This window comes from Capricornis sumatraensis, chromosome 2, assembly GCF_032405125.1.
Source record: "Capricornis sumatraensis isolate serow.1 chromosome 2, serow.2, whole genome shotgun sequence".
Lineage (NCBI taxonomy): Eukaryota > Metazoa > Chordata > Mammalia > Artiodactyla > Bovidae > Capricornis > Capricornis sumatraensis.
In genome coordinates, this window is record NC_091070.1 from 108323440 (window position 1) to 108337849 (window position 14410).

Below are 14410 nucleotides of genomic sequence, written 5' to 3' on the forward strand. Positions count from 1 at the left end.
AACCACCTACAAAGTATTTTTCATCAAAAGAAAAGAGGAGAGCCTGAATCTGATCAAACTTCCGATTCAATGACAGTTTTTCGGAAATAAGGAAGACAGAGGAAAATGTTAAAGGATACCACGAACATGAATTCCAAAATCTACAAAGTGAAATGGAAAAATAACTGATTTTTTCCAACAAATATTTTTAGAAAGGAGGACATGGATAGGCTAAAAACCATTTAAGAGTCTTAACAAAGAACCTGATTCAGCAGTTCTAATGAGGTGGATGAAACTGGGGCCTATTATACAGACTGAAGTAAGTCAGAAAGAAAAACACCAATACAGTATATTAACACATATATATGGAATTTAGAAAGATGGTAATGATGACCCTATATGCAAGACAGCAAAAAAGACACAGATGTAAAGAACAGACTTTTGGGCTCTGTGGGAGAAGGCGAGGGTGGGATGATTTGAGAGAATAGCACTGAAACATGTATATTACCATATGTGAAACAGATCGCCAGTCCAGGTTGGATGCATGAGACAGGTTGCTCGGGGCTGGTGCACTGGGATGACCCAGAGGGATGGGATGGGGAGGGAGGTGGGATGGGGGTTCAGGATGGGGGACACATGTATACCCATGGCTGATTCATGTCAGTGTATGGCAAAAACCACCACAATATTGTTAAGTAATTAGCCTCTCCAATTAAAATTAAAAAAAAAAAAAAGAACCTGATTCAGATACATCAATATTCGGTTCAGTTCAGTCGCTCAGTCATGTCCAACCCCATGAACCACAGCACGCCAGGCCTCCCTGTCCATCACTAACTCCCGGAGTTTATCCAAACTCATGTCCATTGATTCGGTGATGCCATCCAACCATCTCATACTCTGTTGTTCCTTTCTCCTCCTGCCCTTAATCTTTCCTAACATCAGGGTCTTTTCAAATGAGTCAGCTCTTCACATCAGGTAGCCAAAGTATTGGAGTTTCAGCTTCAACATCAGTCCTTCCAATGAACACCCAGGACTGATCTCCTTTAGGATGGACTGGTTGGATCTCCTCACAGTCCAAAGGACTCTCAAGAGTCTTCTCCAACACCACAGTTCAAAAGCATCAATTCTTCAGTGCTCAACTTTCTTTATAGTCCAACTCTCACATCCATACATGACCACTGGAAAAACCATAGCCTCAACTAGATGGACTTTTGTTGACCAAGTAATGTCTCTGCTTTTTAATATTAGAAAGATGTATATGTGATAGTTGGGGAAATCTGAACATTGGCTGGATATTAGATAACATCTTAGTCTGTTCAGGCTACTATGACAAAAATACCATAGACTATGTGACTTATAAAAAATAGAAATTTCTTTTTCACATTTCTGAAGGTTGGGAAGTCCAAGATCAAAGTGCTGGCAGATTTGGTGTCTGGTGAGTTCCTACTTACTGGTCCATAGATGAATGTCTATCCTTTTTTTCCCTGTATCCTCGCAATATGGCAGGGGCAAGGGAAATCTCTGGGGTCTCTTTTATAAAGGCACTAATCCTACTCATGAGGACTACACCTTCATGACCTAATCACCCCCTAAAGGTCTCATTTCCTGATATTATCACATTGAGGGTTAGCTTTCAAAATATGAATCCTGAGAAGACATAAACATCCCACCGATAGCAGATGACATTAAATAATTATTTTTAAGGTATGGGGTTATATATATATATATATATACACATACATATATCAAAGTGTTAGTCACTCAGTGGTGTCAGACTCTTTGCAACTCCACAGAATGCAGCCCACCAGTCTCCTCTGTCCATGGAATTCTCCAGGCAAGAATACTGGAATGGGTAACCATTCCCTTCTCCAGGGGATCTTCCCAATCCAGAAATTGAACTTGAGTCTCCTGCATTGCAGGCAGACTCTTTGCTGTTGGAGCTACCAGGGAAGCCCATATATAATAGATTGATTATAAACACACACACACACACACACACACACACATATACATATGTATAACAGAAATCTCTCTCAGATATAATCTGAAGTATAACATCCAATATGTAGAATTACTTTTAAAGTAATTCCCTGGAGGCTTGGGAGGTGGGCATTAAATGAAACAGTATCAGCCAATGTTAGTTGTTAGAAACTAAGGAACAGGCTGTCATTATTCTGTTCTCTACTACTGGGTATGTTCGAAAATTTTAAAGAAAAATATTAACAAAAAGAGGTCTCTGGATTCAGACTCTGGGTTCACTTTCCAGCTTTGCCTCTTACTAGTCATATAATCTTAAAAAATTTACTTAACTTCTAAGCCTCAGTTTCCTTAAGGACTGAACAGTAAGAGTTCTCATCTCATAGGAAAGTAACAAGGATTACATGAGACAGTGTACATACAACATGCTTAACACAATGCCTGGCTCACAGGTAAGCCCCATTATAAGATGCTGGGCATAGTCATCATTACTTAATTACTTTTTATGTTCATGAGATTTAATTTCCTTTCTGTCAAATTTCAGATCTTTCAAAAATATATACGTTAGGAGAAATTTTAAACTTTAAAAGGAAATCTATCAAATCTCCTTATAATCTTATTCATACCACCTATATTATATATTTTACCATATAATATATATACATGAAGAGTTCTACACATAATTTTGTCAATTAAAAAAAAAAAACAATGTTGTCCACCAGAACAAAATCTGCAAAGGAACATTTCCTAAGAAGTAGAATCACTGAGATAGAAATAAGAAACTGATGTGGAAACAATGAGTCATGAAGTTATAATGATAGACTTTCCATTCTTACATTGTCCTCATTTTGTGCAGGACTTTGAAAACACTATGCCTATATAAACATCTTTGGTGTCACTACTGACTCACTGAGCTTTTGGCTAGCCTACTAGGCCTCTCATCTTTAAGAGGCCATAATAAAATACTCAATTCATGTATTACATCAGAGGACTCATATTAAGCCTCTTGCAGAAAGGTTTTAACTCCAAGTGTGTTACCCAGAATTCTTACAGCAAATTTGCTTCATACACCCTTCCGAATTAAGACATTATCATTTTCCACAAAGAAGTTCCAAGTAATGCCCAAGCTCAGTTGTTCAGTTAAGTCGTATCTTACTCTGTAACCCCATGGACTGCAGCACTTCAGGCTTCCTTGCCCTGCACTATCTCCCAGAATTTGCTCAAACTCAGGTCCGTCTGAGTCAGTGATGCCATCCAACCATCTCATCCTCTGTTGCTCCCTTCTCCTCATGCCCTCAATCATTCCCAGCAGCAGGGGCTTTTCCAATGAGTCAGTTCTGCACATCAGGTGGCCAAAGTATTGGAGCTTCAGCTTCAGCATCAGTCCTTTCAATGAATATTCAGGGTTGATTTCCTTTAGGAATGACTGATTTGATCTCCTTGCTGTACAAGGGACTCTCAAGAGTCTCCTCCAGCATCGCAATTTGAAAGTATCAATTCTTCAGCCCTCAATCTTCTTTATAGTTCAACTGTAACATCCATACATGACTACTGGAAAAACCATAACTTTGACTACATGGACCTTTGTCCTCAAAGTGATGTCTATACTTTTTAAAACACTGTCTAGGTTTGTCTTAGCTTTTCTTCCAAGGAGCAAGTGTCTTTTAATCTCCTGGCTGAAGTCACCATCTGCAGTGATTTTGGAGCCCAAGAAAATCTGTCACTGTTTCCACTGTTTCCCCATCTATTTGCCATGAAGTGATGGGACTGGATGCCATGACCTTAGTTTTCTGAATGTTGAGTTTTAAGCCAGCTTTTTCACTCTCCTCTTTCACTTTCAAGAGGCTCTTTAGCTCCTCTTCACTTCTGCCATAAGGGTGGTGTCATCTGTATGTCTGAGGTTATTGATATTTCTCCCAGAAAACTTGATTCCAGCTTGTGCTTCATCCACCCTGGCATTTCACATGATGTACTCTGCATCATGTGAAGGCAATGGCAACCCACTCCAGTACTCTTGCCTGGAAAATCCCATGGACAGAGGAGCCTGGCAGGCTGCAGTCCACGGGGTCGCACAGAGTCGGACATGACTGAAACGACTTAGCAGTAGCAGCAACTCTGCATATAAGTTAAATAAACAGGGTGACAATATACAACTTTGATGTACTCCTTTCCCAGTTTTGAACCAGTCTATTGTTCCATGTCTGGTTCTAACTGTTGTTTCTTGTCCTGCATACAGGTTTCTCAGGAGACAGGTAAGGTGGTCTGGTATTCCCATCTCTCAGAATTTTCCAATTTGTGATCCACACAAAGGCTTTAGCGTAGTCAATGAAGCAGATGTTTTTTGGAGTTCCTTGCTTTTTCTATGATCCAATGGATGTTGGCAATTTGATTTGTGGTTTCTGTCTTTTCTAAATCCAACTGGTACATCTGGAAATTCTTCACATATTGTTGAAGCTCAGCTTGAAGGATTCTGAGCATTATCTTGCTAGTAGCATATGAAGATCGTGTTGTCTTACATGACAGTGGTACACTGTCGACATTCTATTATCTGAAAGTATGGTTATATTCCCCTAAGTTTACCACAGCCAATTTTACCTCCAAGTTTTCTCACAGCTGTACCTAACTAGTTAACGTGGATACCCATCGTTTGACTCTTGAGCCTTCATAAGAGGTAAAACTTTTTATCATAAAACTACTAATAATGCATTATCCAAAAATTTATGCAACATTAGAAAAAGAAACCCATCCATTACACCATCACCTTAACACATTATTTTAGTTTTTACTTCTCATTCAGCCTGAAACATATTTTTAACCAAATTATGAAATAACTTTCCCTTGCCCCCTACCATTCCTTGTTTTAGGAAATGCTAAGTCAATGAGGGATAAAATTTAGGAAGAACACTATTTAGGGTGGTTCCTTTCTAGCAGTGTGAGATATCTGCAAAGTCAAATCACCTCCAGAGCACTTGTATCCGGGCCCCATCTGCCCATTCTGTCTGTGCTTTGCACTCTTCGCCCCACCCCTTGTCTATTTTTCCAAAGCCAGAACACATTCAAACTTTTCCCATCTCAGCCTTGGTTGTTGATCTCTGCACTAAGTACACATCTCCAAGTCAGTGATTCTCACTTCTAGCTGCCATTTACAATCGTCAAATGCTTTTTATAATCAGCCACCCAGGCCTTCCACCAGACAGAATCATAACCTCTAGGACTGAAGTATGTTTTTCTTAAGGCCCTCCAAGTAATTCAGAGACTCCACAGGACTTGGAAACCACTATTCTAACAATTATAATTGTCCTGATCAGGTCTTACAAATTCCATCCTCTATTCTTCTGCCAGTATCAGTACATTCCCTTGGCATTTTAAAGAATAAAGCTCACAAAGGACATATCTATTTGGCTTCTGGCTTAACTATTCTAGATCAACTACTCTTGCTCTAGGAACACTGACCTCTGTTTCTCCCCCTAATTTATGTTCTTTATGGTACCATCTGTGAACTTTTGATTAGCTATTCTGAATTCTCTTATGGTAGTTATTCTCTAGGTATACAGCAGAATCACCTGAAGGGTTTGTTAAAACACAAATTTCTGGGCCCCATCCACAAACGTCTACTACGGCAGTGCTCAGAATTTGCATTTCAAACAAGTTTCCAGGGGTACTGGAAACTGATGAACCTCATCAGGGGACTACACTGAGAAAATCACTGTCACAGATTTTCCTATTAACCCTTAACTTGGGCATAACCTGACAACGTAACAAGGCAAGTGACTCCTTCTTCCCATAATAACAATATCCCTTTAATCCATTTCTGAGTCATTTGCATTTTAAGGTAATTAAAATTAATAAATCAGCGTTAACTTACTTGAGTGCTTACTAGGAGCAAAACAGGATTCCAACAACTAAAAACCTCACTGATTTTTCATAACACATGTTGAAATGATTGAAGTACATCTTTTTAGAACACAAACCTCTGCTCCCCAATTTGAGAAGGAAATAGCTCTATTCTCAAAATGATGAGGTTTGTTGGGGAGTTCTGCCACACCAAACTACAGGTCATAATGACCTTTAACTGTTACTGGACTTGATTTCATTCCGAGTATTTTAGTACTAGAGTATCTTCCTATTGTGTTAAGCGAGTTAATTTTACCTCTTTAAGCAGCATTCAAACTTTGTAAGACCCTATGTTACACTTTCTGTCCCCTAGTGGTGCCGGATACACGACAGGCACTCAACCTTTACTAGCTGACTCATTCATTCATCACTTCCCAACCTGCTTTTCCTAAACTGGAGCTCTAAAGAGGGCCATGAATTGTAAAAGCATCAGTCTCAGTCTGAGCAGAAACAGATTTCCAAGCCAACTGAATGATCTGTGTTTTAGTCACTCTCCTGGGTTATGCATGATTCTTCCTTGCCTCTTTTTACCTGAATAATCGAGATCTTACCGCACCATGAAGAATCATCAACAGAAAATGCTGGAGAGAGTAAGTTAGGGTTAGAAGTGAAATCACATATTACCAGCAACAGCCCAAACTTCCAGGAATAGAAGGGCTAGAAATTGAAAATGGAATTCTTTTTGCTCCCCTTCCTATATACTTCACTAGTAATTCCTTTTTAGGCATCAAAACTGGATCGATTTTGAGAAGCAAGAAGGAAATGAAGAAAAAAATCAAGTATTCAAATAACACACTTAGTTGGACTTAGATGTTCATTTGTGACTATCAGCAAAGTTGTTAACACATAGTACGGGTGATTTTGACCAAACTCAGTGGTTACTAACTCTCACATAAATTCTACCATGCTGTTGCCAAGTGATTCCAATATACATTTTAGTAAACATTTTACCTGGTTCTATATTTGCTGAATTAGAACAATAACTTGACAAGGACTCATGAAGATATACAATGCTATTACCTTAAGATTTCATGGCTCAGAGGCTCTTAAACTCTTTAGCCTTACATCCAGTGTTGCCCAACCATTGCTCTTCTATAGTGAAACCACTGCCACAACCCCACACTGCCAGAGCTCCCCTGCCCAGCAGTATTAGTATATGATTTTAAAACAGGGAGACAGAAAATAGGAGATGAAGGTTCAGAAAAAGGAAAAGCAAGCATACCATTCAGAGGCTAAAGACTCTGCAGATCTGTCCTCAACAATCCATTTTAGAGCTTACTCTGATGAAGAATTCAAATCCTACATCCTTTTGAGAAATGGAATGGATAACAACAGCAAAATTAAGCTATTATTTTGAAATAGAACAGAAAATATGCTAGACACACTATTTAAACTTTAGCACAAACACTATGAATAGATATAAATATCATACAGTTTAAAGGAAAAACCACTAGACCATTCAGTTCAGTTCAGTCGCTCAGTCGTGTCCGACTCTTTGCGACCCCATGAATCACGGCACGCCAGGCCTCCCTGTCCATCACCAACTCCCGCAGTTCACTCAGACTCACATCCATCGAATCAGTGATGCCATCCAGCCATCTCATCCTCTGTCGTTCCCTTCTCCTCCTGCCCCTCAGTCCCTCCCAGCATCAGAGTCTTTTCCAATGAGTCAACTCTTTGCATGAGGTGGCCAAAGTACTGGAGTTTCAGCTTTAGCATCATTCCTTCCAAAGAAATCCCAGGGCTGATCTCCTTCAGAATGGACTGGTTGGATCTCCTTGCAGTCCAAGGGACTCTCAAGAGTCTTCTCCAACACCACAGTTCAAAAGCATCAATTCTTCGGTGCTCAGCTTTCTTCACAGTCCAACTCTCACATCCATACATGACCACTGGAAAAACCACACCCTTGACTAGACCTTAATCGGCAAAGTAATGTCTCTGCTTTTCAATATGCTATCTAGGTTGGTCATAACTTTCAGGTATGACCTAGATCAAATCCCTTACGACTATACAGTGGAAGTAACAAATAGATTCAAGGGATTAGATCTGATAGACAGAGTGCCTGAAGAACTATGGACGGAGGTGTGTGACATTGTATAGGAGGCAGTGATCAAATTCATCTCCAAGAAAAAGAAACGCAAAAAGTCAAAGTGGTTGTCTGAGGAGACCTTACAAACAGCTATGAAAAGAGAAGTGAAAGGCAAAGGAGATAACGAAAGACATACTCATTAGAATGCAGAGTTCCAAAGAATAGCAAGGAAAGATAAGAAAGCCTTCCTCAGTGATCAATGCAAAGAAATAGAAGAAAACAACAGAATGGCAGACTAGAGATCTCTTCAAGAAAATTAGAGATACCAAGGGAACATTTCATGCAAAGATAAGGTTGATAAAGGACAGAAATGGTATGGACCTAACAGAAGCAGAAGATATTAAGAGGTTGCAATAATACACAGAACTGTACGAAAAAGATCTTCACAACCCAGATAATCACAATTGTGTGATCACTCACCTAGAGCCAGACATCCTGGAATGCGAAGTCAAGTGGGCCTTAGGAAGCAGCCCTATGAATAAAGCTTGTGGAGGTGATGGAATTCCAGTTGAGCTATTTCAAATCCTGAAAGATGATGTTGTGAAAGTGCTGCACTCAATATGCCAGCAAATTTGGAAAACTCAGCAGTGGCCACAGGACTGGAAAAGGTCAGTTTTCATTCCAATCCCAAAGAAAGGCAATGCCAAAGAATGCTCAAACTACCGCACAGTTGCACTCATCTCACGTGCTAGCAAAGTAATGCTCAAAATTCTCCAAGCCAGGCTTCAACCGTATGTGAACAGTGAACTTCCAGATGTTCAAGATGGATTTAGTAAAGGCAGAGGAACCAGAGATTGCCAACATCTGTTGAATCATTAAAAGAGCAAGAGAGTTCCAGAAAAACTTCTGCTTTATTGACTATGCCAAAGTCTTTGACTGTATGGATCACAACAAACTGTGGAAAATTCTTCAAGAGAAAGGAATACCAGACCACTTGACCTGCCTCCTGAGAAATCTGTATGCAGATCAAGAAGCAACAGTTAGAACTGGACATGGAACAACAGACTGGTTCTAAAGCAAGAAAGGAGTACATCAAGGCTGTATATAGTCACCCTGCTTATTCAACTTATATACAGAGTACATCATAAGAAATGCTGGACTGGATGAAGCACAAGCTGGAATCAAGATTGCCAGGAGAAATATCAAAAAATTACCTCAGATATGCAGATGATACCACCCTTATGGCAGAAAGCCAATAACTAAAGAGTCTCTTGATGAAAGTGAAACAGGAGAGTGAAAAAGTTGGCTTAAAACTCAACATTCAGAAAACTAAGATCATGGCATCTGGTCCCATCACTTCATGGAAAATAGATAGGGAAACAATGGAAACAGTGACAGACTTTAATTTTGGGGGCTCCAAAATCACTGCAGATGGTGACTGCAGCCATGAAATTAAAAGACGCTTATTCCTTGGTAGAAAAGTTACGGCAGCATATTAAAAAGCAGAGACATTACTTTGCCAACAAAGGTCCATCTAGTCAAAGCTATGGTTCTTCCAGTAGTCATGTATGGATGTGAGAGTTGGACCATAAAGAAAGCTGAGCACCGAAAAATTGATGCTTTTTAACTGTGGTGTTGGAGAAGACTCTTGAGAGTCCCTTGGACTGCAAGGAGATCCAAGCAGTCCATCCTAAAGGAGATCAGTCCTGAATATTCATTGGAAGGACTGATGCCTGAAGCTAGAACTCCAGTACTTTGGCTACCTGATGCAAAGAACTGACTCATTTGAAAAAACCCTGATGCTGGGAAAGATTGAAGGCAGGAAGAGAAGGGGACAACAGAAGATGAGATAGTTAGATGGTATCATCAACTTATTGGACATGAGTTTGAACAAGCTCCAGGAGTTGGTGATGGACAGGGAGGCCTGGCGCTCTGCAGTACATGGGGTTGCAAAGAGTCGGACACGACTTCGTGACTGAACTGAGCTGAACCAAAGGAAAAAAGGGATCCTTAAACTTTGTACCTCTAGATAACAGAGGATCAGCCATGACATTCTATCTTGTGATAGCAATAGTAAATGAAATTTATTAATCTCTTCTCTAGACATAATTTTAAAATTTTTTTCATTTATCTAGATATCAATTTTTATGCTTTTGGCCAATACTCAAAGGCTATATAAAATGCATTTATAAAGCTCAATATTTTTATGCAAACTACATTTTAGACATAGAGGACCCTTACTAATATCCAGTGACCTATGGCTTATATTTAGAGAACCACCTTTCTCTTTTTAATCCTCTGTGCTAGTCTACAGGTCAGTCATGTCTGACTCTTTGCAACCCCATGGAGCCCACCAGGCTCCTCTGCACATGGGGATTCTCCTGGCAAGAACACTGAAGTGGGTTGCCATGCCCTCCTCCAGGGGATCTTCCCAATCCAGGGATCGAACTCAAGTTTCCCTCATTGCAGGCAGATGCTAAGCCACCACAGAACCCCTTTAATCCTCTAGCTGAAAGCAAACCAACAAACCAAAAACCTGGATGTTAGTGATTAACTTGCTGAGGAAATGCAAAAATTACAATCTTTTGAAATTCCAAGTGTCACCAAATATTTGAGCAAAAGAGAATAAAGCAGTGATATGAAACAAGGTTTTTCAACCTTTACAGTTTGAGCCAGATTAATTCTTGTTTATAGGGGGTTGTCCTGTGCATTGTAAGATGGGTAAGATTATTCCTGATCTCTATTCATTAGATGCCAGTACTACCATTTCACCCTCTCAGTATGATAACAAAAAATGTCTTAAGATACTGCCAAATATGTCCTGGAGAAGGGCAAAGCCATCTTTAGCTGAGGGCTACTATTGTAAAGTGATAGGAAGATAAAGTCCAAAGTTAGATAATCAATAAAAAGCTGGAAGACTGCAGTCATAGAAGTATTACTTTGGTTTTTCTTGTATTATCTCAAAGTTTCTCCAAAGTTTCATATTTTCCCAATGGAATAATTTCTTCACAGTACAAATGACACTTGAGACAAGAAGAAAAGTTTATTTTACTGTTCAATTATTTTCTTAAAAAAATTTAATTTTTGATAAAATAAAACAAACTTTTTAGTACCATAGAAACCTTTCGACATGTACAATGACATATTATTACTATGTACAACTTCAAAACAAATGCTTCCAGCTCCAAGTAAAGTGATGTTGAACACCCTGACTATACTTAAGTTGTAAGAAATTTCCAAGATGGCCAATGTTTTCCTTAGCTTGGAAAAAAAATACAATTGAAAAATATAAATAAGATCTTCAATCAGCTGTGAATCATAAAAATGCTTTCTGAAGTTCAGTCATCTGGATCTTATGAAATATGTAGTAGTTACAAGAGTTCAACAAGCAAAATGAAAGCCTGTGTATATTCAAACATGAGTATTTCAGGAGAGGCCCTGTAGGTTCACAGTCAGTCTATCAAAAATAAAAGCTATTCTTATTGTGGTGGAACTTATTCAGTATCTGGCTCATATACCATTCTTCACCAGCTCGTGGACTCCATTCTCATCAATGATTAAAGGTGCATGAAATTCTTTATCTGCCACATAACTTTCTAGTCCCTAAAAGAAGGGTTGAAATAAAAACATAGTTAGAACACTGATCAACACAAGTCATGCAGTGCTGGACTTAGTGGCTGTAATAATGACGTACAGCATGAATGCTAAAACTTGGATTGAGATATAGAAACTTAAAAGTCAATAAAAAGCTCTATTTAGTTTACTTTTAAAACTGGGGTAATGGCCTATTTATGGAAGCATAAAACAAATAACAAAAAGAGGGAAAAGTGTTCTGATTATGTGTTCTGATTATAACATAATATTTAAAGTTAATAAAATGAGTCATTCTTCCTATAACCATCATCCAACAGTTAACATTCTAAACAAGGTGGCTATTTCTGATGCTAGAACTAAGCAAGCTGACAAGGATCTCCAGAAACAAAAACAAAACCCTGTACATATTAGAACAAAAGGACCCCTACATCCCCTGGTCTTAAAAGTGAAAGTACTAAGCATATGAACAAAGTAGACCCACTGAAAAAGAATTTTTTTTTAAATTATATTGCACTGAAAAAAGCCAGAAGATTTACCTAAAAAGCAAGGCTTATTTTTCAAAGACCACTGCATTTCGATATACAGGTAAAATGAACTAAACATGAAACATTCTGTTCATGGCAACTAAGGCACTGATACAAAGCCATACCAGGAATTTTCCAAGAGGTTTCTCATTCTCAGGATGAGTTCCTCAGGGGACGCCCACTGGAAAATGCTGTATCTTCTCCAAGGACAACTCTGTGCTGTGCTGTGCTTAGTTGCTCAGTCATGTCCAACTCTTTGGGACCCCAAGGACTGTACCCCACCAGGCTTCTCTGTCCATGGCATTCTCCATGCAAGAATACCTGAGTGGGTTGCCATGCCCTCCTCCAGGGGGTCTTCCCAACCCAGGGATCAAACCCAGGCCTCCTGCATTGTAGGTGGATTCTTTATCAGCTGAGCTACCATGGAAGCCCAAGGACAACTCTACTTCAACATAAAACAGTATCACAATTCTACTTTTAAAAGAATAGGGAAAAGAATAAAGCAGACTTACTTCTCCAGCATAGGAAATAAGAGGAGAGATTTCACACTGGATTGGCACATCATTGGCATCCTTCAAGCTAAGAAAAAAAATCAGACGTGAAGATTTTGCTTCCCATGTTGCTTGCCAGAGTGAAAATACAGATTGTAACTTCCCTCTGAGAAGCCTGCAGGTAACAAAATTTTCCTAAACAATTAGAGTAGCTCCTACCCTCATGATCACTAAATTTCCTGAGGAGTAAGTTAATACAAACTCATTGTGGTTCAAAGGGCACTACTTGGGATATGTGCCAGTAATCACCAGTAGCTCTTCACAATACTTCACCAACCTTGATATACTTATCCCTTAATGTACACACTATTTTTTATCATTTCCAAATTTTAATTTCATAAAGAAAGGACTATTTATTGAGTACACACTGCATTCCAGGCTCACAGCTAGACAATTTGAATCCTTCAAAATTCATTTTAATCTTTGTCACAACCTCGCATGTTAGGTGCTAATGTTGACCAGCATTCTAAAGCTACCCTGTCCAATACAATGACCACTAGCCACATACTGTTATTTAAACTTGGATTAATTAAAATTTTAAAAATTAATTCAAAATTCAGTCTCTCATTCATAATAACCACATTTCAAGTGCTCAGTAGCCATGAACAGGTAGCGACTACCAAACTGGACAGCACAGATATGGAACATTTCCTTCACTGCAGAAAATTCTAATTGGACTAAAAGGTCAGTTAGATTATCTCCCAGTACAGCCTACATCTCCTAGATTAGCTGAGCTGACTTATTCAATGTTTCAAGGAGCTTCACTGTTACTTTTTTACCAAAGTCCCTTCACTGCACCCTAGTGAAAGCAAAGCTGAAGTCACCACTTGCTTCCTCTAGATCACACTCTTAACATTTACATCCACTTGCAATACTGAGTTCCTAAATTACATAACACAAAAGTCAATTAAAAGTGCTTTTAGTATCTTTACAGTCACTAACCTCGAGATTTTTCACCATTTTGAGAATTTAGCCAGTAAGATACAGGGCACACAAAAAATCTAGTCTTTTGCAGCCTCAAACCATTAGCTCTCCTTTGTTTTACCAAATATGTAAGTCTGAGGCCTTGGTGGGGTCAATAAAATCAGAGACCTTCTGAGGTCAGCCACACCCAATCTTTCTCCAAACAACCATTTAGTGAGCCTTCCAGGCACTCTATACCCTACTCCAACTCACTTGCCTGCTATTTCCCAGTCAAACCAGGCTAGATACAGGCACTTTAGATTATTGCAAGTCATTCTAAACTATGGTCCCTTTAACTATCTAAATCATACCCACCCTATAAGACTTAATTTAAGCCCCAACTTTCCTTTGACCACTGCATTGTACAGTGATTGTTCTCATTCATTTACTTATAAAAACAAATAAATTAAACATGTGATACGTCACAGGCTTCCTAGGGTAATTACTATTTATATCACACATTTAACACATAAACAACATCACTGTCTGATGATTTACTTAATTTTAATGTATGTGCATCTTGAATCTCCCAGGAGGTTGTAAGAAATGACTAATTTCTCTTATGTACGTTCCTTCAGCCCCTGGGATTTCAGTACCTGAAGGTCTGTGTGCAGGCCTGCAAATGCTTGTTGGCTGAATGAACAAATGACCTATGAGGGTAGACAGATGGGAGACTAATTCAAGTAAAAGATGAATTAAGAAATGGAGCACTTGTCTCCACAGCCTGAGATGTAGCTATGTGTCAGATTTTATCAAAAGAGCTCAAGAGGTCTGGTCCAGACCCTCTGGGGACAGCTTGGAGTCACATAAAACCAGATGGGAAAATGAGGGCCCATTCCATTGATAAGATGTATATAGCCCCTAAAGGATTTGGTGTGCCAGTAATTAACTGAAGATGT

At 39.1% G+C, this 14410-nt stretch overlaps 1 protein-coding gene across 4 annotated transcripts in view; it reads right to left on the reverse strand.

Annotated features, from left to right (window-relative positions):
- Nucleotides 1–10930: 10930 nt before the first annotated feature.
- Nucleotides 10931–14410, reverse strand: part of UAP1 (UDP-N-acetylglucosamine pyrophosphorylase 1) — a 32003-nt gene continuing 28523 nt past the window's right edge. For all 4 annotated transcript variants that reach the window (XM_068963659.1, XM_068963658.1, XM_068963657.1 and 1 more), the window contains 2 exons: nt 12510–12576; nt 10931–11482 (listed from right to left, as the gene is read on the reverse strand). In XM_068963659.1, the coding sequence (XP_068819760.1) occupies nt 11390–11482; nt 12510–12576 (160 nt within the window). In that variant the 3' untranslated portion in view covers nt 10931–11389. The remainder of the gene's footprint in view (nt 11483–12509; nt 12577–14410) is intronic.